The sequence below is a fragment of the Malurus melanocephalus genome, unplaced genomic scaffold (genome assembly GCF_030028575.1).
Source record: "Malurus melanocephalus ecotype Western Australia unplaced genomic scaffold, MMel_1.1 scaffold_98, whole genome shotgun sequence".
NCBI lineage: Eukaryota > Metazoa > Chordata > Aves > Passeriformes > Maluridae > Malurus > Malurus melanocephalus.
The window spans coordinates 1,409,787-1,433,686 of record NW_026623330.1 but is presented as its reverse complement, the minus strand read 5'-3'; the positions used below and the strand labels follow the sequence as shown (position 1 = coordinate 1,433,686).

The 23,900-nt window shown below is 40.0% G+C and overlaps 2 protein-coding genes and 1 long non-coding RNA gene across 13 annotated transcripts in view; 1 reads left to right on the top strand and 2 right to left on the bottom strand.

Moving 5' to 3' along the window:
* Window positions 1-1,471: 1,471 nt before the first annotated feature.
* Window positions 1,472-7,487, bottom strand: LOC130575151 (uncharacterized). The gene is made up of 2 exons (XR_008965518.1): window positions 3,910-7,487; window positions 1,472-2,574 (listed from the first exon to the last, which is right to left on the bottom strand). It is a non-coding gene; the product is annotated as an uncharacterized LOC130575151 (long non-coding RNA).
* A 6-nt stretch (window positions 7,488-7,493) lies between these two features.
* ZNF207 (zinc finger protein 207) lies at window positions 7,494-22,638 on the bottom strand. 11 transcript variants are annotated; one of them, XM_057368846.1, is made up of 12 exons: window positions 22,448-22,638; window positions 20,886-21,012; window positions 20,290-20,434; window positions 19,547-19,714; window positions 19,036-19,111; window positions 18,503-18,550; window positions 16,603-16,703; window positions 15,393-15,553; window positions 13,068-13,310; window positions 12,213-12,375; window positions 11,879-12,062; window positions 7,494-11,658 (listed from the first exon to the last, which is right to left on the bottom strand). In XM_057368846.1, the coding sequence occupies exons 1-11, from the start codon at window positions 22,486-22,488 to the stop codon at window positions 11,902-11,904; spliced, it is 1,434 nt and encodes a 477-aa protein (XP_057224829.1). In that variant the 5' UTR covers window positions 22,489-22,638; the 3' UTR covers window positions 7,494-11,658; window positions 11,879-11,901. The 11 variants fall into 11 exon arrangements, with proteins under 11 accessions (XP_057224829.1, XP_057224838.1, XP_057224828.1 ...); XM_057368855.1 differs by adding an exon at window positions 14,494-14,586 and having other exon boundaries at window positions 7,494-12,062; window positions 16,633-16,703; window positions 20,296-20,434; XM_057368845.1 differs by having other exon boundaries at window positions 7,494-12,062.
* CUNH17orf75 (chromosome unknown C17orf75 homolog) overlaps window positions 22,487-23,900 on the top strand; it is a 7,872-nt gene continuing 6,458 nt past the window's right edge. The window contains exon 1 of the mRNA XM_057368804.1: window positions 22,487-22,748. Within this exon, the coding sequence (XP_057224787.1) occupies window positions 22,487-22,748 (262 nt within the window). The remainder of the gene's footprint in view (window positions 22,749-23,900) is intronic.

Below are 23,900 nucleotides of genomic sequence, written 5' to 3'. Positions count from 1 at the left end.
AACAGCCAAAAACTGTAGAAGGAATTGCAAGCCATGGTGAATTCAGAAGAAACAGGATGAAACCAAAGACTATTGTCTAGTCGAGGCCTTCCGATTCTGGCCTCAGGAAGCAGAAACAATTGCCGGAAGCAAGAGAGCTGGAGGGTCAAAGAAATCCCCCTCTGCCTCCCAGCCCTGGGACAGGGAATGTTTGACAAGATAACAAGGCAAAGGCAGCTTTCCTAAGTCCAGTGTGAGGCATTGGGATGGCTTCAACCAAGAGCAGAAACAGAACAGGCAAACTTACTGAAAAGCACAGGAAAAGCAAAGCATTGACTTCTCAACAGATACACAGCCTGCTCCAATGCTGTGGCAGCACAGCCTTTGCTTTTGAAAAAGAAGTTATCAAGATAAAAAATTACAGTCAGCTAGGCCAGGAGGGTCTGCCTTGTAACTTGTTTTCTGCCTGTACACATCCAACTTGATTCTGCTGATAGCAATGCTTTGCCCGGTAGCCCACACCACTGCATATGCTTGAGTTTTGTCTTTGAGGCACAAACAGAAGTCTTGCTTCTCAAATACACTMATTTCTACCTCTAAAAAATTAAAAKTTGAGAGTCAAGCACTTTACTTCATCCCCACCAACCCCATAGAGAAAAACCTCCATGTTTTAGAGAAAAAGCCAAAATTTCCAGATGAACTCTGAGTCCCACATTGCAAAAACAACCTGCTGAGGCTCACAGGGCAGCAAGTACAGACCCACCCTTCCTACCTGTCATATTCCCATTGGGAAGGCTTTAACAAGACAGGCAATACACAACTGCCCTTGCTCTAACCAGCTCTTAGTAAACAGCAGTTCCCAAATGCCCCTCAGATTTCTCTGGAGCTGGAAGCGCCAGAGGATAAATGCCCATAGAGCTTCTGCACAGCAGCTCTTCCCKGAAGGGTCCTCTACTGCAGCTCCTSGTCACACACACCCAATTCATCATAGCATTAAAATAACCATTTATCTTCCCTTTACCACGTCTCAGAAATTAACCTATGAGTGATTAATGGTAGCTAAGCAAGACCAACCAGCCTAGCACAATAAACCACTCCCATCCCATTCACAGGAGGTGCAAGGACACCTATCTTCCAAGCTAACTCACCTGTCCAGTGTTTTGATCAAAGAGGGTTTAGAACAGAGGACCTCCCAGCATGACCAGGCCTCCAGCTTTTATGAAAACAGAAACTTTTCCTCCATATTCCAACTCTTCCAACTTCTTCAACAGCTTTGTACAGCCTGCTCAGCAGCAGGACAGTGGATCAAGAGCAAAAGGATATTACAGGTTATTAGCTAGGATTCACCTGTTTATCTCCACTTTACCTTAGAGCTCATATAAATGAGTCTCTGCAGCTTACAATTAAAAAGCTGGTACCAATTTATTCACACCATAATATTTGTTGCAGTAATTTAAATAGGTTTTCAAGAGGAAAAAAAAACGCAGAAACAGTGGTTCACTTCTGTTTAATCAGATTGTTACAAAATGATAACACATTACATATGTGCAATGACCCATTCCAGAAGCACAGTTCATAAAAGATTCCCAGTGGATGCAAATGATGTCAGCTCTGTATCTTCTTTGAATCTTCTTTGTAAACKGAATGCTATGAAATTAAGCTTCTTGCTGCTACCATTATTTGCATGCATTAAAGTGATGCACATACTTACCAGTCTCTCACTTTCTCCAAATAAATTCAACATCAGTATTTTGCCACCACCTGTCTTTTGAAAAAGATCAGTAATCCCAGCCCTTTCATACCACTTACACAAAAGATGTATAAAGTTACAAAAAAAAACCCTTCACAACACACTAACTTCTGTGGCCATACTGCTACTGAGAGGGGACCATATTCACTCATATGGTTAAAGGTGCTTTGTGAAGGTACTAAAAACAACTCAGAGTTTGTGCAGTTTGGGTTTGCTGCACAGTGACCAGAAACTCTGAAAGGGCAACTGGGAGTCAGTAAGGAGTCTAAGGAAAGAGTGGGAAATGACAAACTGTTCCAAATATACAGTACCAGAACTGGGAGAGAAGACGACTGAACCACATTACAGTGGACAGATGTTCTAATGGTGTGTCAGAAGTTGTGCTACAATTTAACACTGCTCACCTGGTAATCAAAGCTCAGATTTCCAGTACTGCTTTTGRTCCTATCTCAAAAGAAAATAAACTTTATTCTATCAGAATTACCATAATTAACTGCCATTCAAAGTTTCAGAAAGAGATGATGTTCTACCAGAGTTCTAGGAGGATCTATCTTGGACAAATGCACTTTTTTTGGTTAAGACACTATGGAACACACTCTACCCTTCAGTTATCCCCACTGACTACCAGGCTGGTGTACAAGTAGTGCAGGTCTCCATCCAACCACTGTCAAAACCAGGACTTCATAAGCTAATTGAGCAGCCAAAAGCAATCAGTTACTCACTCCAACTTAGTACTGTGCATTAAGTATCAGCCAGGGTCGACCGCAGAAGTTTTAAGAAATATGGATACATTCTGTTAACAGGGTAATGGCCTCAAACAAGGTACCCCTTTTATTCCTGCATACCTGCAATTAAGATTAAGCAAACAGAGATAAAACTAAGTTATAATATTATTGTATGACTTTCCTCTTTTTTCCCTTCTAGGACAAAAAGCAACATTAGTCAGAAATTGGCCTGTAGCTCATTTTGCAGACAAAGCAATTTAGTGTGAATTGTAAAGAACTGATGTGGAGAAGATGGCAGGCAATGGGCTGTGAGTTCTAAAACCTGGAAGATACAATTGCCTTGAAACTGTACATTTGTAGGATGAATTCTGCAGCACTGTGRAAGATTTCAGAATCCTAAAACATGGAGTTTTGCTGGAAGTGGCAAGTCACTCATAAACACACTCTAGATCCTTCAGATGAGCTGGCAAAACTAAAGTGTCTGTTCAGCTACCACATTACCATGACCTTCCCAGCAGTTGCCTAAGTAATTACCCACCAGTGATATCAAACACCTCTCAAATTCAGAGTGGGACAACATGGCCTTAAAAAGTAAATTAACACAGAGCTTTAGAGCCCATCCAGCTGTGGATTTCTGCTTTGTGCCAGAGCACAGAAAAAGTTTTCATCTCTTCTGCTGATACGTAGAGATGAGCTACACAAAGTCTAAACAGAAATCAATGTATGCAGTCATTCTGGAGAAAGTTGCATCTTTTATCCATTCACCAAGAATCCATTCTATTTTAAGGTATAAAATATTCTATACAATAAAACCCCAAAATTTATGAGAATAYGGAATAGGACAGAATTAAAATAGAGGCAGAGCAGGAACTCTGGAGTAAGATAAAATGGCTGGGGAAAACCACATTTGTAGGGAGCTTCTGAAATGCTGAAATCAACTAACAAAAATAGTAATTAAAAAAGCATAAAAGAACAAGCTCCGGGCTTACCGGCCTAAAAATCTGTGGGTAAGAAATGGTAATTAGCAATTGCTAAAGAAAATTGAAAGATTACAAACTGCTATGGATTCTTACAAATAAAAATGCTTAATCCCCAACACAACAAACACAGGATCCTGCTGGTTTGCTGACAAAAACAGCCTCATTTATGACTGGCAWGTTACCAAAGTGATTTTGACTTCAGATCTTCACACTTTTTAGTAACATCAAAGGGCTTGTCAAGATTCTGTATTAAATTTTCCTTCAAGGTGCTTGCAGATATTTATTACCTGCCCACAAGCAGAGTTAAATCCATTCTAGATCTTCCAAAAAAGTCTAGTCTGTTCATTCACTACTGGAATCAGTAGTAAATAACAATCACACTTCACAGACCAAAATTCCCCTCATGTATTTATGTGGTATCATTTGAACAAATTATTTCAAATAGGAATATCAGGTACTTACAGATTAAACTAACCTGTACTGGCAGTTCTGTGGAATTTTTCTTCTCTACCAGTAAGTAGCAAATGCTGAAATTCTGCTGCTAGTTAACAGAAACACAAATTGTATTAAACCAAGGTGTTTAACCCATAATTTAGTTCTTTATTAAAAAAAATAACTGCCAAACTTCAATTACTGCAATTTGTTGCTTAAGAAAAGCATATGAAGGCACCTATGAAACTTCCTTCAAATTGCCCTTCTGATTTTTCATACATAACCCATAAGTTTAATAAGGTCCATTTTGTTGCCTACTACAAACATAAAGGAAATTACAATACTTACATGGCCAGGTTCCTTCATTAAAGTCTCAAAGTGTGTTTTCTTATTCTGGACTTTACAAGTCAAAGAGCAAAATGTATCTTTTTCCACTTAAATTTATGAGAAAGAAGCTAAAGAATTCGGTGCAAGTAACTCAATGAAAAAAGAGAAAAAAGCCCTGCATGACATCTTTATCWCAAAGCATTACATAACTTCCTAAACTGGGAGACAATGAAATAGCTTCCTCTGGTTGTACTGCATTGATTTCTGGAAATTAAAACTGCTGTTAGCAAAAACCAGTTATRAATATTGGCTACTAAGAGAAGCAGAAGCTGAAATTCTACAACCCGTGCCTCCCTTTCTGAATAGGACCTGGGAATATGGCAAAGATTTAGACAAAAATTAAGGGAAGAAAGYATGAGATGACAGAAGCCTGAACCTTGTATAAGGCAGTTGGCTATCAGAGAGATATGCTWTAACTGCTAACAAGAATTCAAAAGGAAGATTTCAAGCTCTAACGTTACGTGCTTCTCTGCTTTTAGTCGAGATGRTATCGGCATTAAAATTTTATTATTTTCTCAAAACTTCTTCACTTCTTTAAATCTTAACGAAAGAAAAACCTTAAGATAAGTTCAAGACAGTATTTATGGAGAAGTTAAATTCACTGCCATTAAAACAGCAGTGTTGCTGACTGTCCCTACAGCAAGAAAGCCCGTAAGAATTTAAATGGCTATTGTAAACTTATTCTGAAGGTGCAAGGGCTTCACTATTCCCAACAGTACCAAGATAYGTAAATATCAAGCCTCACAATTATTTATACCAGGGACAGTCACTGACTGACTCACCAGGATACCAGGAACAAATGGCTCGAGGATAACACCCTGAATTCTGCAGTTGAGGACAGGGTATGGCTGGCTGAAAAAGCACCAGGCTGCAGTGCTCAGCTCCCTCAGACACACCTTCTCAAGACTGAGGTGAAACTGCATTTCTTTTAACAGATCCTTACTGGGAATCTGTGCTCTGACAATCAAGACTGCATCAAGCTGCTGCTTAGTGTGCCAGAAAGCTCTCACTGTGTTTTTCAGTATTTCAAAAAGAACCTTATATACATYACACTTTAGAAACACTTTGATTCATCTTGGTCCCTTTAACACCAGTCCCAAAACCTTCTTTACTCTACACTACTTCCAACCTAGCCCTGCTACTACAGGCAAAACAGCAGTCACTGGTCGCTGCATTCTTACAGGACCTTGTCACTACCACTGTTTCCGTGGTCTGATTATTTTGATTACAAGCATACAGATATTTTATAAAGTTCTTCATGTGTGGTATGTACACTATTTACCACATCTCCAAGTTATTTCTCTTGTTTAATAGAGCAGGTGCAAATTTACCCGATTTAGCAGAGTAACTCCTGCTCCTTMAAAAAATGTCATATGCCTCAACTTAAGCTTAAAACAACTCCAAGACATATTAGTAATACCTATAGAAGTCATGCCACTGAAATACTGTCATCTTTAGTAAAGAAATTTCACTAGTAAGCAAGAYGTAAAACTTTGTGATACACAAACTGCTGCAGTGAGAGCTGCAATACTGGAATGCAACTAAGAACAAACTTCAGTCCTCAAAAAAAAAAAAAGAGGCATTTGAAATTTGCCTATTTTTTTGAGTATCTAAGAGATTCAGATAGTTAAAGCAAGAAGTACAAGCCTCACCATGTATTATTCTGGGTTAAATGGTTTCCTTAGGTATTCCAGGGAAGTAAGAAGTAAGGCAAATGCTCCTATAAATCAAGCAAGTGAAAGAAATACTAGTTGCARTAGTCTATCTTGAAGAGTTGTTCTCATCTTCACTGTTGTCAGAGGGAGCACCACAAGGAGAATTAGCAAAGCAAGACCATGCTCAATAACCATTTTCTAACAGTTAACATGGACATGTCAATTTTCCAGTCAGACAGGGATTTCAGGGGGACTTTCTACAGGAAAAATGCAAAGGGCAGAGTACAAACAAAGAAGGTACAACAGGAATATGCAATCCACTCTTCTRAGTTAATTACAACTCTATCCTTCAACTAAAATCACTTGAAATCCCACTGGGGTCATTATTTAGCAGAATCTTGAAGAAGGAAAGAGAGTCTGTGCTCATAAAAACCCACCACAAACTTTAAAAATATCTCTAAAATTTTAACACCACCCCCCCAAAAAAAAACCAAAAACCAAAGGAAAGGCAAACCAGACTCCCACATTTGTTTATTTACTACTTCACTGCTGATACGCTACAAGACCTCCTTGGAAAAACCTGCTGTTCTGAAACTGAAGTTGTCTTTAAACAACCTCAAACATTTAGGACCAATGGCTCTCCAAAAGAGTGAGCAACTTTTTCTTCACAAAGAGTAGAATTTTTYTGTCACTGTGTGAAAGAAGGAACTTCAAATAAACATAACAAAGCAAATCTTGACTATGCAACAGAATTTCACAGGGTTTCAAAAAAGGGTTTTTAAACTTTTACTATTGTTGCAATTGTCAAAATATTCTTGTGTTTGGTGTATTTGAGAGACCGAGGAAAAGGTCCTCCCTGAWAATGGCAAACTGAAAAATGTGCAGCTCTGATTTCTCACTCTTCTATTCTGTGTTACCAATTTGGATGTGATCTCTMTTTCTTCACAGGGCTCTACATTAATATTTGTTGAGGTGCAGCTCACACACACAGCACTATTTACATCCTAACCTTCAAATAAACTGGATTCTGTAATTTGGGCTACAAAATTTTGTAGCAATTAACTTACTGGCTAAAACTTGTTTTAAGCTCTTCAGCAGATACAYCTCCCCAGAAGAGAAAACATTAGTAATTGGTATTTACATGCCACTAGTCCAGAGACTACACAAAGTCAACACTACCAAACCAGAAAACAAATACAGCACAAATGCAATGCARGGAAAGATGGGGAGGGGCAGTGTGGCTTAAGGACTACCTGAGCAGCCTCAGAGGAAATGCATTCCATTAAGAGAAAAGGTACCCACACATCTTAAACAGGTTCCCTCCCCCTACGATTCTTCAAAACACAATGATAATAAAAAGATAAATATTAATATAGAGCCCATCTACCAAAAGAGAATAAAAAAACCTAAATTAAAATAAATTTAGGGGCCTTCACCAAACTTGCTGCAAGTTTGGGGACATAAATATCCAACAGCCATAAAGCTGTGAAAGCCCCCAGAATGAATAAAATAAATCCCACTTGCCTCAGACTGAACAGGGCAACACTGAGACTCTGCCTCAGCCTGTCCTATGGCAGGGCTATAGGAAGAAGAAAAATTTAAATTTTAGMAAAAACATGACCCAATTAAGTGAAAGACATGCATTCAAAATTAACAAAATTCCAGTGATCAAGCAAACAAAAGAAAATGACTGCTATAGCACCTCTTTTGTTAGGCCCAAACAGTATTTTCTGTAGTTGGTAGCTATTGCTGAATTGGACAGTTTTGCTTTGTATCTTGATCAATGGAACGTCAGTCAGTTGTCTTGGGGCATTTTTTCCGTAACTGATAGTATCTGTTGTACTAATTAATGAAAAGTAGAGTTAAAGATTCCATCACCCACTGAAAATGTTCACCCTTGTCTTAGTGTTTATGTAGAAACTAGACCAGTACAATTATTAAGACGCTTACTATGAAGTGTCATTAGTTACATTTTCAACTGTGGCCCARCTCATGGACTCTTCATCAGAGTCTGAATTTAACTGAAGGTCATAATGCCCTTCTTGCTGTTCATAAGTAATCCTGGCATTTCATTTTTTTATCTTGTATGCAGAATTTTCATTCCTATAAAATAACTGTAGGCTACATATCCCATTCGATTTTATCCACATTTTAAGAGAGTAATAATCCAGTTCTGTGTAAGTACTGCACAAAAGCCCCACAGACTAAAACACTTGCAGAAACCACAGAAGGCAGATGCAGCTGAATGYGTTTCTAGAAGCTTGTTTATATTCTCCCATGCATGCACAGAGTGAGGAATAGTTATCCATTGTTATTAAATACAGCCCAGCCTCAAATTTATTATCAGYACCTAAAACCTCATCTGTGGAAGAAAAAAAAAGGTAATCCAGAAGTTTCAGAAGAAACTTTTAGTCCACATATGCCAGCTAACCTGTCACTATTTTATTTAAAGCAATTTTTGCCAAAGGCAGAAAGCTATTCTAATGGCAGGATAAAAGAGTCATATAGACTTCTAAAAATCGAACCCAGACTTTTTCAAGGTTCTTTGATTCCAGTCTCATCCATTTTTCCCTAAAGATTAGCTGCCTATTATGATATTGTGAGACCATGCATAAAATAATTAAGAATAAGTAAGTCCTAGATGCTATAAATTCTGGCATGCTTTTTGTTAAATGTATCTTCCCACCTGTGTCTGAAATTTTCTTGTAGCCTATTTGCATTCAACATTTGCATTACRTTGCAATTTCAAGACTGGTCAAGTGTTAATTTTACCGTAATATCCGCCATGGCAAATTTAGGTAACAGCTGAAAAACAAAGCTTCTGCCTACGCAATTGCATCACTGGAGTCCTGCAACATCTATAAGTATGCTTYTCTGTAATCATAAAGGCTTCTGAATCTCTTTCCAGGGAATGATTAAGTAAAGCAAAACCTGGTTTTCATGGCTGCATTACATCASGGATATTGCTGGCACAGCTATGTTGATTTTACTTGATACTGTAAATGAAATCTTACTTATACAAGCAACTATTACACTCAAAGCAGTTTCACTGGTTTTGGGTCAATGCACCATAAATCCAACTCTCTGAGCATTAAGAAGCAGTATCCAAAGAAATGAAGGCAGGCACCAACAGACAACACAGGCACTGAAACACCTGCCTGTTTACAGAGGAGTCACACAAGAGACAAGAGTAACTGAAGACTAAAGGCAGCCACATCACAGCTCTGATTGCACAGGAATGACAGGAGCAGGAAATTAAGTATCCACAGGAAAATAATGGAAAAATTGTTCAGCTGCTCATATGAGAGTACCTATGAAATATATGTGACAGTACTTACTTGGGGCATTTTCATACCATTACTACTAAGATCAATCTCAAAATGCATTCAAGCTTGAAGTCTATGCAGTATATAGCTACAAAATGGTACCATTATCAGAATGAGACATTCACCGTGTAAAAGAGCAGAACTCTTAATATAACTTGCAGAATATGCTGAGTTAACAGTACATGCAATAAGGTTTTATCCCAGGAGAAGTAGGGGTTTGAAAACAACATATGGAAAGTTACAGAAAGACACCAAAGGGAGAACAAATGTACTTGACTGGGGCAGGAGGGCAAAGCATCCTTAGAGCAGCAATATGATCTTCAGAAAAAGCAAGTTCTATAGTTTCACAAGCAATAGTTAAGATCACTTTGTAACGTATAAATTTTATGTGTAACATTACAAAAAGGACAAATGTAAGACATTGTAAAAATCTCTCCAGTGTTTTGTAATYATCCTTATTAGGTAAACAGAAGAAAAACAACAGTATAAAAGCATTGCCTGAGCAAAACAAGTTTTATCTGTTAGACTTATGTATAAAGCAAGATGAAGAGCTAACAGAAGAACTGACATCAAGGCCCCCTCAGCACATTTGCAAGCCAAATACTGCACATCTGACAGGTGATCAGCAGATACCAGCGATCAGAGAGAACTGCTTCTCAACAGAGGCTTGGAGTTATGGTCTTAAGACTGCTGAACACTTCAGAAAAGAAGTGCCTGGCAATTCTTAATGTTTAAGGCCATTCAGCTGTAACTAGATTGCACTAGATCCTCTAGTGCTTTTATGAGACATTCAGATCCTCTAGTGCTTTTATGACCAGGTCAGAAGCTGGACAATGTAGTATTTTAGCTGTACCGTATTCTGGCACTTTTAAGAGCCAGTACAGAATAAAGCCATATGAAGTACTTTAGTGCAGATAAAAAACACCAAGACGTCCAAGAAACAGAGCCATAATACTCAGTATTATAATTAAAAAATTAAAAACCTCCACCATCTACTAAAACATCTATGAACATAATGACACAAAAATGCTGATGATCTTTCTACCCTACTCTAAAGAAGATATCCCCTTTAATTAACCTGCAGATAAGGCTTGAGGCTGGAACATGTATTTAAAGTTGACCTGCAAATGAAAAAATTCACCGCTCTTTTTTCCCGTTAAGAGGCCAGAGAAGCTCTCACTTCCCTCCCCTCCTAAAAGATTCCCTCTACATTCTCATCAAAGGTACAGCACAGGAACAGAAAAGGTCAGATATTCAGAGAATTACAACAGAATTTATCACTCTACACTCTATCACACTGGATAAATGACCAATTCATAGAGTGAAGACCTCTAATTGATAAAAAGGTGTCTTACTCCAGACATTTTCACTGAAAGGCTCAAGAAACAAATTCAGCCAACATCTGATCATAGCACACAACAGATGGTTATAAATGCTTCACCTTATAAAGACTGCCGAAACACGGACTTCTGAACATTAAAAGTAAAAATACAGCATATAATACATTTACCTTGCCTTCTCTGCCTCTTCTRTGTATTAAGAGGGTTAAGCTACTATTTCTCTTTTGCAGGTCAACTTCAATACATCAACTGGAAGTCACTCACCCATGTGCCACGCACTTAAGCTTCTAGAAATCTTCACCTAAAAGGCTCCTAAAATTAATCTCCATTTGTACATTAAAAAGGGTCAGCTGCAGAGTGAACTAACAGGACACACCTGGCATTAGGATGTATCTTAGCACACTTTCCCRTCCTACAAGCAAGTGCCAGGACTAGAAATCATTTAAAATTTATTGAGGACAAGAAAGCACAAATAAAGAAACATATGCATTAAGAGAAGTTACAACCAAGAGTTAGGATGTGCCTCCTGCAGCCTCAGTTTTGAAGAGTCAGTTAATAAGTGTACGGGTCTTTGTCTACTCGGACATACAGCTAAGGAGTGACTTTTTAGAACAATAAATTCAGACTTTATCAAAACAGCACCAGTAATTGTGTTCATTACACCAAGGGCTACCACGGCATGCATCTGTACAAACCTTTCAGGCAGTTGTCCACAGCTGGTCACGAATAAAAAGGCATATAAATTTTTCTCCTCTTTTATTACAATGAAGTTTATAACAGTACAGAAAAGTCACATGACCTTAGTGGGTCAGTTTACTTAAACCCTGGAACAGGAGGAACTCTAAATACATTAAATATTGTTACAAGTTCAGACTTTAATGTACAAGTAGTTGGGAACAGTTACAGCCCTCACCAAACTATGTTGGGGACATGAAGTCCAACAGCACTTGAAGTGCTGTGAAGGCATCATTTCACAAATAGCAACGTAACATTACAGAACTTGCCTTTAAGGTGGTATGTTCATGTAATTCCAGCGCCTTCACAATTTAACGAACCATATTTACTATACTTCACTTCTAAAAACCTAGATGAAACATGAAAAAGAAGCCATACAGTATAAATTGCAACATCAGGAAAAGTTCCTGTTATTATTCCAAATAATTTTTCCCATGTAAAATAAGAATGTCCAATAGCTCCTTGCATGTGGGAAGATACTTATTTTTTTAAAGTCACAATGAAGCTTTAATTGACGGAAGCTCGGCTATATTAACAGCACAAGATGAGAAAAGGTTTAATCTCCAAACCTATTAGAGCGTGAGTAGGAGCATCAGTAGCGGCCACCTTGTGACATTACGGGCGGTCTCATTCCCATCGGAGGGCGAGGAGGTCCACTCTGGTACGGGGGTACCATCGGAGGTCCCTGACCGTACGGAGGCATTGCTCCAGGAAGATATCCTGGCATGCCCTGGTGATGAGCACCATACTGACCTATAAACAGAACAGTTAAGACGCAAAGAATATTTTTAAAATTTTTCTAAATATTGAGAAGTGCATTTTGTGAAGCTTCACCCCTCCCTGCCAGCATGGGCAACTTCACAAATCTTTTCAAAAAGAGAAAGCTGCRAAACTTATGATTACCATGAGGTGGCATGGGAGGTCTCATTCCTTGTTGTTGTGGAGGAATTCCTGGCTGTGGTGGCATCATACCTCCAATTGGTCCAACTGGTGGATTACCCAGGGAAGCCTGTCCTGGTCGAGGAAGATTGCGCTGGTATTTAGGCAACTGTGCCCTTCTTTCTTCCTAAAACCAGAAGAGACAACCACAACACGTTCTGTTAAAACTCACCAAGGCCAAGTAAATACATATGCAACATAGTAGACTACAGATACCTTACAAATTCAAAGACTATTAATAACATTACACAGTAGCATTTGGATTTTCCCCCCTTTCTGCAGACTTACTGCCTTATTACAGGCTAATCGAGCATTCTGCATGGAACACAAATTCCCCCCTCTACCAGCTGAACAGTGCCTTTTTCTCTTAAGCTGAGACAAAAAGGCTGAACACAAATCTAAAGATCTCTGGACTGTAATTAATGTTCACTTGTTTTATCCATAAATTCTGTATTTCTAGCTGCTGTAATAGCATCAAAACAACTTCAAACTGTTCAGTCTTTTGTTCTGTGCTCACTACCCAGACCTAGGATACTTCAAGTTTAAGTCACATGCAGTAGAAGTCCAAATTGGACTTTGGGTTGAGSATTTCCCAGCACCACCAAAACTAAAGCTTAGACTGCAGCAAGATCACTCTGCAATGTGCCAGTCATTAATTTGTAATCAAAGAAATTTTCTCAGTTACATTAGTTCTGATGGTTTGCACTCTCACCATTATTAAAATACACATAACGCAGAGCACAGATGAAATTCCACTTAATCTGCCATATCAGCACAAATTGCATTTTTCAGTAAGGCAATGAAAACATTTTAACTTACCAGTGATATATCCTCATCTGGATGGATCAACTTACTGGTTGCACTGGTTGTTGTGAGGGTAGCAGGCTTACTTGTGATAGATGTAGCTGGTTTAGCTGCAGTACTGCTTGTCGTGCTAGTGGTTGAGGCTGTAGACTGTGTGTAAGCAGGGAATGTTGGTTTGGGGGGTTCCGTTGTTGTCGCAGGTGTAGAATTCAAAGGTTTGAAATCAGTACCAACTGGCCCTGGCACAGCCGCTGCAGCCTGTTAAACACAAGAGACAGGTCAATATTTATTTCTCAAAGCATAAGAGAACTTAAATGATGTCTGTTAGACCTCTGAAACCTTCTGGTGAGATACACAATTATAACAAGCTTGACAAAATAAAGTTCAGCTTTACTGCATACTAGAGCAACTGAAAATAAGACAAAATAAACCCCAGTATGTACAAATATACACACACACACACACACAGAGACTGGAAAGTCTAAAATTCGCAGGTCAAAAGCCACCACAACAAAGGAACACAAAGAAAAAAACCACCCCAATATTAATCTCAAATACTGARTTTAGTAAAGGTCTAAATCTTTCCTGAACCAGTTTTTTTAGAGGCCTCTAAGTATAAATTAATTGTTCTTTCACTATATTAACATACTTTAACAACCATTAGGTTAGAGTAMAGTTTAAAGTGCTAGAATTCATTAAAATTAAGTATTTAAGAAATATTTTAATCAAATATTTAAGAAAGCTTTATCATGTCAGGGYTTTACACGTTCCCTCTATAAACACATTGAAATATTTTCACAAAGTACTATGTCTGTCTACAGAACTTTGATCTTATTTGTGAATGAAAAGTCAATGGAAGCAGATACGAGGTCCACTACAGATTCCAACATCTTACCTCTCCTACTTTTCTTTTAGCAAAACCCCATAGTCTATTTTACAAAGCTGTCTGTAAAGACACAGCAATCTCCAAAGCACACCTTAGTTATGAGAGAATGCTTTTGTTTCTACTCACTGCACATTTACAATTAWCTGAACTTCCCAATCAAAACAAAAAAATTTAACATTTTGCACATAATGCAAATTAAAGATTCGCCACATTATGATGTGCCATATTAAACAAAATAAACTAAAAAGCCTTCACCATGCATCAAGCTAGTCACTGCCCACTAAAATGCATTTAACTGCTTTCATGCTCTTTTAACCCTTTAGAACCAGGATATAAYATCTCATTCTTTCACACTAAGAAAAATTGGGCACTCTGACATGCTTATTTCTGGTAAGATGCAACTCATGATCAAGAACTCTGCAGTTTTACCAGCTAAACATAATCAGGAATATMCAGAAATTATCTGAAGATGTTTAGTCAATTTTAGATTTTACAGAACGGTCCAAAGGGTTAAGTTGCAAAGCAATTKGTTTTAAACTGTGACTTCCTGCGTACTTGTGCTGTGCTAGGAAACAGAGCGTTAGAAGATGCTGACAGACTTTCTGAATTGGAGGAAGCTGCACTTGAGCTTGTGACAGGTGTCCCCATCTGTAGCATAAAAGAAAGGAAACAGTGAAAAGTCTCCAAACAAATGGGTGGAAAATATCCAGATGAAAGGATTTTTTTATACTAAACCCTTTCTTATGAAAGGACTGTATTTTTGTAAACAAGTATCTTCCCTGCAGAAGCCCAAAATGTAAATAGTACACTACAAAGGCTTCTGCAACATACTTGAAAGCAAGTAAAAACTCCAGGACTTGTAAGTGCATTCAAAGAGAAGAGGTCACAAGCCACTTYAAATTCCCCACTTCCCTCCCCAAAACATTGACATGAATTTTTCACTACGCTAACTTACTTCTAAACTTTTGGAAGTAAGAAAAACTCCTAACTCAAGCAATGTTTAACCAGTTCAACAAGATGACAGAATAAATCAGTTCATCTATTAGCAGAGAGACCATTACAAGRACAGCTGAGGAAGTCGTAACAACATTTTTCATTTGGAAATTTCAGGTAGAGGTCTATGCAGTCAGATTCCTGTAGCTAGCACATCTCTTCACCCACCCAAAGCTCTCTTATAAACTACAAATTGAGGCGTTAAATAAAGAAGTSTTTTGCCTACTCCTTTCTTCCCCAGTGCTTACACAACTCCTGTCTGTTTTCATGGCTGTTTTAAAAGACAAAAAAGAATCTTTTGAAATTCATTCAAGCACTGCACTGAATTAAACCTAAACATCAACCCAAGCAAAAACCATAACCCATCATTTCTTGGGCCTCCTGAATAATAAACAGGCACTTCTGGCACAGTGGTAATTTGAAGAACATAACAAGAAATTCCGGGCTCTGGGATACCTTACCTGCCCTGCACTTGGGAAGAGTGGTTTAGTAACTGGAGGTTGTGGGGTCGGTGCTGTTGCAGCAGGAGCTGGAGGCCGGTTAAGAATGCCTGGAGCTGTAACAGGCTGTGCTTGTGTCATTGGAGGCATGCCAGGCCGAGGCCCAACGGGCGGGGGCATCCCTACAAACCACAAAGAACGGGCGACGGATCAGGCTCCAGGAAGCATAAATATTCCTTTAGACAATTCTGCTCCAGTGTTCCTTAGAACAGAATTTCTCACTAGGAAGATGTATTTTTAAGGCAACAGTAAAACAAATCATGATAAAGTGCAATGCCAGCAGGCACCAGTCAATGTCCATGCACAGGCAGTACCTCAAATACTTCAGAGCAATGCTGGATTAAGTTGTTTTCTACTAAAGTGTCAATAATGATGTTTATGCTTCCAATAAACCAATACAATAAATACAGTAATCATTTCTGACACAGTGTCTGCACTGCCAAGAGTGTGGATGAGACTGTTACAAAATCAAAGAGACTCTAAACCATTTCCGAACAGAACCAGAACTGTGACCGAAACATCACCAGCTTTGGCGGTCATCAGTACAGTGGGCAGTGACATTCTGTAGTGTCACCACAATTGTGGTGTCACCTGCACTTTGTGTGTGTGGAGCTCTAGGGGAGGGCCAGGTAGGAAGTTAACAGCTCCCATGGGTTCCATGAAGCAAACCAGCAAATCTCAGGTCATTAYCACACAAGCTGCTGGTCAGGTGGAACACTCAGGGAACTTAGGGCTGCTTAACAGCCACACAAGCTCAAGAAACACAWCTTCTACATGGTAAGAGACCAAAATTTCAGTTAAGTTTCTTCACACACCAGGCTCCTTAGTTGGATAAACCATCAACATTATTCCCCACTTTCCACATTTTCAATTATTACTGTTCTCCAGCTGCAGTCACAGACATTAAAAAAGGCATGGAGAGAGAGCAGGCAACACAACAGTGTGAGAAAGTGCAATAAAAAGAAGAAACTATTCTATTTTTTACTTTAACAATGGAATAAAACCCACAAATTTTTTATAATCAGAAGCCATAAATCAACCACCTCTGTACAAGAGTGGCTTCTGTGGCAATCCAGCCACATCAAGGTGGTGGGTGGTGGCATAAGTCTGTAAGATCTTTATATAAACCTTAAATCTTAGTAGAAATAAATAAATATAATTTAACTCTCACCATAGTACGAGTTCGACAACCCTGACCTACCTGGTGGCATACCAGGCATAAGAGGTGGGATTCCTGGCCCAGGAGGCATCATTCCACCCATTGGCATCATCCTATTAAACAGAAAAKGAGCACTGGTATGAACACTCACGATAAACTGTAAACACAATTGGCACATACCTGTACTAGATAAAAAATATTGGTAAATCATTTCAAAAAGTCCTCAACAGAGGCAATTCAAAACCAATTGACTCCACAAGAAAAAAAAACGAAATATAACCTAGCGCCCAAAACCCTAAACACTTTTTATTTGAACTTTAATTTCTCTTGAAATCTATCTCAGACTACTGGCTGCTGCAGGATGTTCCAAGAACCTGGCCTCAGTACACTCATAAGTCTGAATGTAGGAAAACCAGCTAGCTCCTATCACACTACAATCACTGTAYATCTACTATTACTCCTCTCTGGCACTAAGACTGACTGACAGATAACTCCAAGCTGTAGAATGACCAAAAAAATATAGACAAAAGCAGAGCAGAGACCGAAGGGCAAGAAAGCTTCTGGAGTTTCAATTACAGTAAACCCTCCATACACTAATGACACAGTGGGATTTTGGTTTCTTAATGTGAAAAGTCCTCATTATAACACATTTGCTCTCCTTATTAAAAATGGGGTTTTTTTTCCCTTAAATGATTATGTATGCATCCTTTACAGGGAACAATCATATGTAGCTTAAGATTGCTTCATTTTTTGCAGACATTAAAAAACGGATTAGGGAAACAAAATAAAGGAATGCTTATTATTTTAGTAAGCAAGATAAGCAGATCTGCAGAACTCAAGTACAAACCAAAACCCCACTAAGAWGCAGTTTCTGTTTGTATGACAGTCAAGACACCTTCACCACTGCTGCTTTCAGACCAAATCAAACCACCATGAACAGGTGAGCATTCATTCTGCAAAGTCTGATTTCAGCTTTTAACTTGTCTACCACTGCTACATAGGGAACAATCAGTGGAGAAGCAGCAATGACTGAGAACACAGCACCATCACCTCTTTTTTTGGGCTGGTGGTTGGAGAAGACAAAGCCAGTCTTGCCACCCAGCAGACATCAAAACAAGTATGGGATGCTCACTGCCTGCTGCCCCTTCCTTAGAAATTGAAGATAGTGCTAGAATTGGTGCCACACTAAAACCAAAGTTGCTTCCTATCTTCTAGTTCTTTACTCATTTTTAAACAAAAGTTAATCAGGTTAAGTAAATAAAATTTTACAATAAAGTAGACAAAACCGTAATGCAACCCCAGCCTCTCCTCCCAAATGGAAATGCAGTGACATTTTGGCAAATTCATTTGTGTTTTTACAGGTGATGTAACATTCACCTGATGTCAACAAGCAATTGAATGAGGACTAAGTGCCAGACAACCTGATTAAATTCTGTTTGTTTTCCGCCTAGAAAAGCTAAATGCTCCTGATGAGCATTCACACCATGTTTGATTATTATGATTTTTAAATTCAAAGACTGTTAARTCAAAATTTATGTCTCAGAAGAGAACAACCTTTCACCTCAGTGAACTCTAAAATTTAGAAAATGAGTTCCTGCAGTACGTCCTGCAGTGTAAAGGATCAAGCATGYGGAGCTGTTCAAGCTCTGGTTCAAGTACAGCCTTAAGACCCTAAGAGTTTGTCRGATTACAATTTTGTAGAATGTATTTTACATAAAGTTTTGTAAAAATTCATTCAGTTAAAAGTGTAAGAACTTTACATATCATACAATGGCAAAATCTAACTAGACACCTTCCCCAAATTCTTAGGCAATATTCAAACGTTTCCAGTAACACAATTTCCAGCTTATCAAAAACATGACATAAAATGGCATAATGAATGTACCTAGAATTACATTAATGAGATGCTTACATGTTTCCACCACAAAATGACTGCATGTATTTTCTCTGTTGATGCAATCTGTGAAAATTTATGACAAAATCAAAAATCTAACTGTGAACTTCCAAACACATTGTGATAGGGTATGGTGTCAACCCCAAGCAAGCATAAAAAGCCAACATCTTTTGCCCAATATACAAGAAAAATATAAACTATCCCATACTTTTKTCCTGTTAGGTTGATGACTGATAACCAGATGCACAACATGTGTGCACCACACAAGGGAACAGTGGCTCACAGAAGGCTCTAAACCAACACAACAAAACTTTATATAAATACACAACTATTTAATMATTATTAAGTAAGGACAAAGACAACATACTTTACACGTAAACCCAGTTTGGCCATATTTTACATGTTGGTTTACAGCCATCCAGTCCTCTGATAAATCTTAACCTTTAGGTTACAGAGGTCACAATTCCCTACGTAGATTTAATTAGTTTTACTTTTCCTGTGAGCTTAAAATGCACAGTGTGAACWTGTAATAAGTCTTTCTTGTTACTCACCCAGGTGGCATTCCAGGCATAACTGGAGGCATTCCAGGCATCATAGGTGGAACACCTGCCATTAATGGTGGTATACCTTAAAAGAAAAACAAATTTTCAACAACTCTRACAACATACAATTGCTAATAAATGTAATCTAATAAATTTACACTGGATAAATGYATTAGAGGAAACTCTAAAAGACTGCGCTAGATACACAGATACACAGCAGACTTTCTGCACCGTTTCCAAAATCCTGTTACTAAGTACCACAAGTATCACTGGTAGATTTCTGATTGAAGCACTCATCTTACTACCACATGCCTTCAATCCACATGCTGGCATTAGGTATCTCAATCTAGTCCACCAAGACATGCTCATGCAGAAAAATGGGAAGAAAATGAAGCAACTGCTTATCTGCACCTCCCAGATTCCGTGACCCCAGTGTTACAAGGGAAGATTAACAGTCTGCACAGAAGCATGAATTTGTTTCTATTCAGCTTTCCAGTAACCACCTAACAGGCCCTCTCACCTGGAGGCATCCCTGGTGCACCTGGCACAGGAGGCAAACCTGGCTGTGCCATTGGGGGAATGTACCCCTGCTGTGGCTGAACTTGCTGGGGTTGAAATGAAGTTGAAGCTGCAGATTCGTCATCTTCATACTCATCAGAATCATCCTGTTGTTTCTTTTTCTGGCTCTCTGCAGACAGTACAAGGTATATCATCAAACTGAACACAGATTATATTCTATAAAATTAACTTTATCTGGGGTTCTCTCTGTGGAACAGCAATAGCAAAATTCAAATCTTTTCMGTGCTCACAAATTCTCAGAATTACAAAGAAGGAATGCTGCGTGAACCTACGTAAAGCCACAAATAAAGGGAAGGAATATGACTCACAGCCATGACCCTCAACATASAGAGGCATCTGCCCTCGTGTCAATGTCACACTGTTCASCATAAACCAAAGCATTTCAACCAAAGGTATACTTGAACGGCAAAGAAACCAAAGCATTTGGGAATCATCAGGATAGTTTGATCTCAGACCCTTCCTCCCCTTACCCTCACAAATAGATCACCATGCCCATATCCACTAGCTAATTGTTGTAGTTGCTTTGGCATGCAGCTACTTCTGAACAGGAAAGGAAAAATCTCTCCCAGCCTCCCACACGCCTGGAGCTGCCGTCAGAGAACGCATTAAATCCCACCCTCCCTCAGTCCAACAACTGAGTATGGAACACACCAGGGAAATCACAAACAATGAACCACATTACACCTTTACCCTGAGTTTTTTGTTCAAGTAACCTCCTCCGTTCCTCCATATCTTTTTCTGGAATGCCCTCCATCCCATAGATTTCCAGTTCAATGTCTGTTCTTCCAGGAATAGCATTTGGAACAGCGTCTATTGTTTCTTTATGTACCTAAAGGAAAAAAAAAAAAAAAAACCAAACAAATCCTGCTGAGCCTAATTCAAGGTAATTTCTGTGTTTTTCAGGCAGTGTCAAGACTGAAAACAAACATCCTTAATGGGAATAATCTCTCTGGTCAAGCATTTTCTTGATCTGTGCTTCCTAATCTCCGGTAACTGCTATTACCCCTACAACCAGCTTACATAAACTTGCCTAACAAAAACCAAGACAGCTCAATTCCTTCACTCCTCCTACAAAACTCCCAGCAAAGATCTCTGCTGCACAGTGGCCATCTGACTGCTGACACAGCAGGACTCCTGCGCTGCAAACAGGTCATTGCTGTCCTTTTCTCRTCAGTTTTAAAGACTCTGGAAGGCCCCAACCCCCCACCTTTTTAARGTCACTATTCATTTAAATTTTAGATACTGTAAACAAAAGCTCATGTAAACCTAAAATTCCTTACCTGCATGCAGTGTATAGCTAAACCAGGTCCTGTATACAGTTTCTTATGACATATATGGCATTTAAAGTGCTTTGCTTTTTGATGCTGTATAAGGATTTTTTCATCATCAAAATCCCTATTACAATACCTATTAAAGTCTGTTAAGGAAACATTCAATCCAGGAAGTTACCTTCTAGATAAAACTAAGGTTAATTAGCACCAGTGGGTTCTTTCCTAAAGCAAARGAAAGGCACAGGACGCATATCTGAGTATTCAAGGTGTGACAAATATTTATTTCATGGATATCTAAAACCAAGCACCCTCATATGACCCAGCACGTACCTCTTTACAGAGGTACAAAACTGGAAAGGTGTCTGCATGCAATCAGAATCATCATTTGATTCCATAGTTTGACTCATGCTTTTCAAGTGCTACCCATTTTTTCTCTTCCAGGGTGGGAACATTGCTAAAGCATTAAAGAGGAAACAGACTTGAAATCAGCAAGAGMAAAGTTATGCAAATGACTCAGAAGTGCCTATTTAATAAATTACCAGTAACTAACAATCATAAAAGAGAACAAAGGTTTTAGTTAAATATTTCCTTCATCTTTTAGTTATCCAGCCATCAATTCTTACCACATGGCATTGCTGCAGTCATTTATGAATTTTCTGCTTTTACAAAGAAATATTTTAAGCAAAGAATTGTTCGGACATCTATGTAACAGAAGAGGCAAAACGAATTTCCTTTCTGTGGACCAGCATTAATATTACAGCAAACACTCCACATGAATCTTCCTAGTCGAGACAAATACACATTTGCCATTTATTATTAACACAATGTTAACATTGCTAACACTATGTGTCCCTTGCTTCCACCAAAATGTGAACTGTATTAACACCTAAAACAAGCACAGATCCCTTCCAACACAAAAAATACCTCAGAGCACCTTATGAATTCCTTTATTAAACAATTCTAGAGGAGAGAAGCATTAGGGAGAGAAAAACGGTGAATTTGTAATTACTCCAATCAGTGAGCACATTCTGAAAGAGCGATCAAATGAAAATCCACCAGTATTTCTGGATACTGAAAAATTAAACCTGATCATGATGCAATTAAATTGAAAGCTCCTTCCCTCACAAAGAACAAAAAAAAGTTTTTAAAAATTCTCTTATAACCACATCCAACGCYCTCCGCGACTAACTGTATTTATTAATAGCAAGATTTTCGCCCTTTAATATCCTATCTCATGAGGGATAAAGACCATTCTCCGATTCCCACTGTCCCGGCTTTAGGGATCGGGCGGGAGGCCGCGGCCTCGGCGAGGGCGGCGGGAGCGGGCCTGAGGCCGCGCAGGGGGGTGGGGAGCACAGGAAGGGTACCGACCGGGCCGCATCCCAATAAACACAGGGATGGAACAAGGTCAAGCACCGAGACAAACCGTAACGGGCGTGGGGAGAAGGGCTGGGCCCCATCTCGGTACGAAACGGAACGGAACCGACCCGGGGCCGAGCCCCGACCGCGCCAGGCCGTTCCCCTCCCCCACCCAGCTCTCCGCACCCGCCGCGTCCCACAGAGAAGGATACCAGCACCAAGGCTTCAGCTGCTTCTTCTTCTTACGGCCCATGGCGGCGGCACCCCAACCTACAGAGCAGGAGAGCCGAGCGCTCCCTCAGAGCCGCAGCGCCCGCGCGGCCACCCCGGACCGAGAGAGAGGCACAAAATGGCGGCCGAGCTCCCTCAGGCGCCGCTGCCGCCTCCGCGCTCCCAGAATGCACCGCGGCAGCAGGGTGGGGGGGGGTGCCCACGTGACGCGCTCGCGGTCGCCCCCCCGGGGCTGTCCCGTGGCGCCTCACGGTGCCGCCGCCATTTTGTCTACTCGGGGTTGTGGGTGCTCTGCCTGAGGCACATGCGACTGTCACAGAATAACAGGGATGGTTTGGGTTGGGAGGGACCTTAAAGTCCGTTTCGTTCTACCCCTCTGCCGTGGGCAGGGACACCTTTTACTATCCCAGGCTGCTCCAAGCCCCATCCAACCTGGCCTTGAATACTTTTCATGTTTGGGGAAGTCACAGCTTCTCTGGGCAACCTGTGCCAGGGCCTCAGCACTCTCAGAGCAAAGAGATTCCTCCTAACCTAAACTGTTGCTCATCTTCGTGTTTATTGTCACAAAGAAACTCTATTTTCCCTACTGTTACTGGGCAAGAAGTGAAGCATCACTGACACGAGGTTCTGCGCAGTGTACTGGTGTTGGCTGTTGCTGGGTGCTGACAGGCCATGTTGTGTGAGAGAGCCCAGCACCCTGAGAATATAATAAAACTGACTGAAATGTATTGAGCCATCACCATCCTCAGCTACCTGCACCTGGCTGGGGGCTGGTCCCTATGGTACAGTGACAGTATGTCCGGGTGTTATCTATTACCTCCATAGCTCTCCAGCTCACCACAAGGTCCACTGCTTGCTTAGAAGAGAATCACAGAATCATGAAGGCTGGAAAACACSTCTAAGATTATAAACTCCAACCATAAGCCACGTCCAACCCTTTGCAGTGGCCCTGCTGCAGTTGGGGGTCACATCTGCTCCCCAGGAGGCGTATCTGCAACAGAAGTTGGGGAGTCTYCCTCTCTGGAGACATTCCAAACTCACCTGGATGTGCTCCTGAGCCACCTGGTGAGGTGACCATGCCTTGGCTGAAGGGTTGGACTGGATGATCTCCAGAGTCCCTTCCAACCCGAACAATTCTGTTGATTGTGATTCTGTAACTACCTGGTAGCTACAAGGCTGATCTAGCAAACATGCTGTTTGAACAGAGAAGAAGTATTTCAGAAGCAGAACTTTTTAAAACAGCATGGCTAATCCTGCCAAATCCCTTTCCAATCCGAACAATTCTATGGTTCTGAGATGTGATCYAAGCAGGTCCTGCCATTAAGTCAGTGACCAGCTTTTGAAGGATTACCTGTACTGCCAGAAGCATTGCAGCGCCTGTAGTGCATTTTTCTGTGCATTACACGAACTGAGGAGCCGCAGAAGCCAGAACCG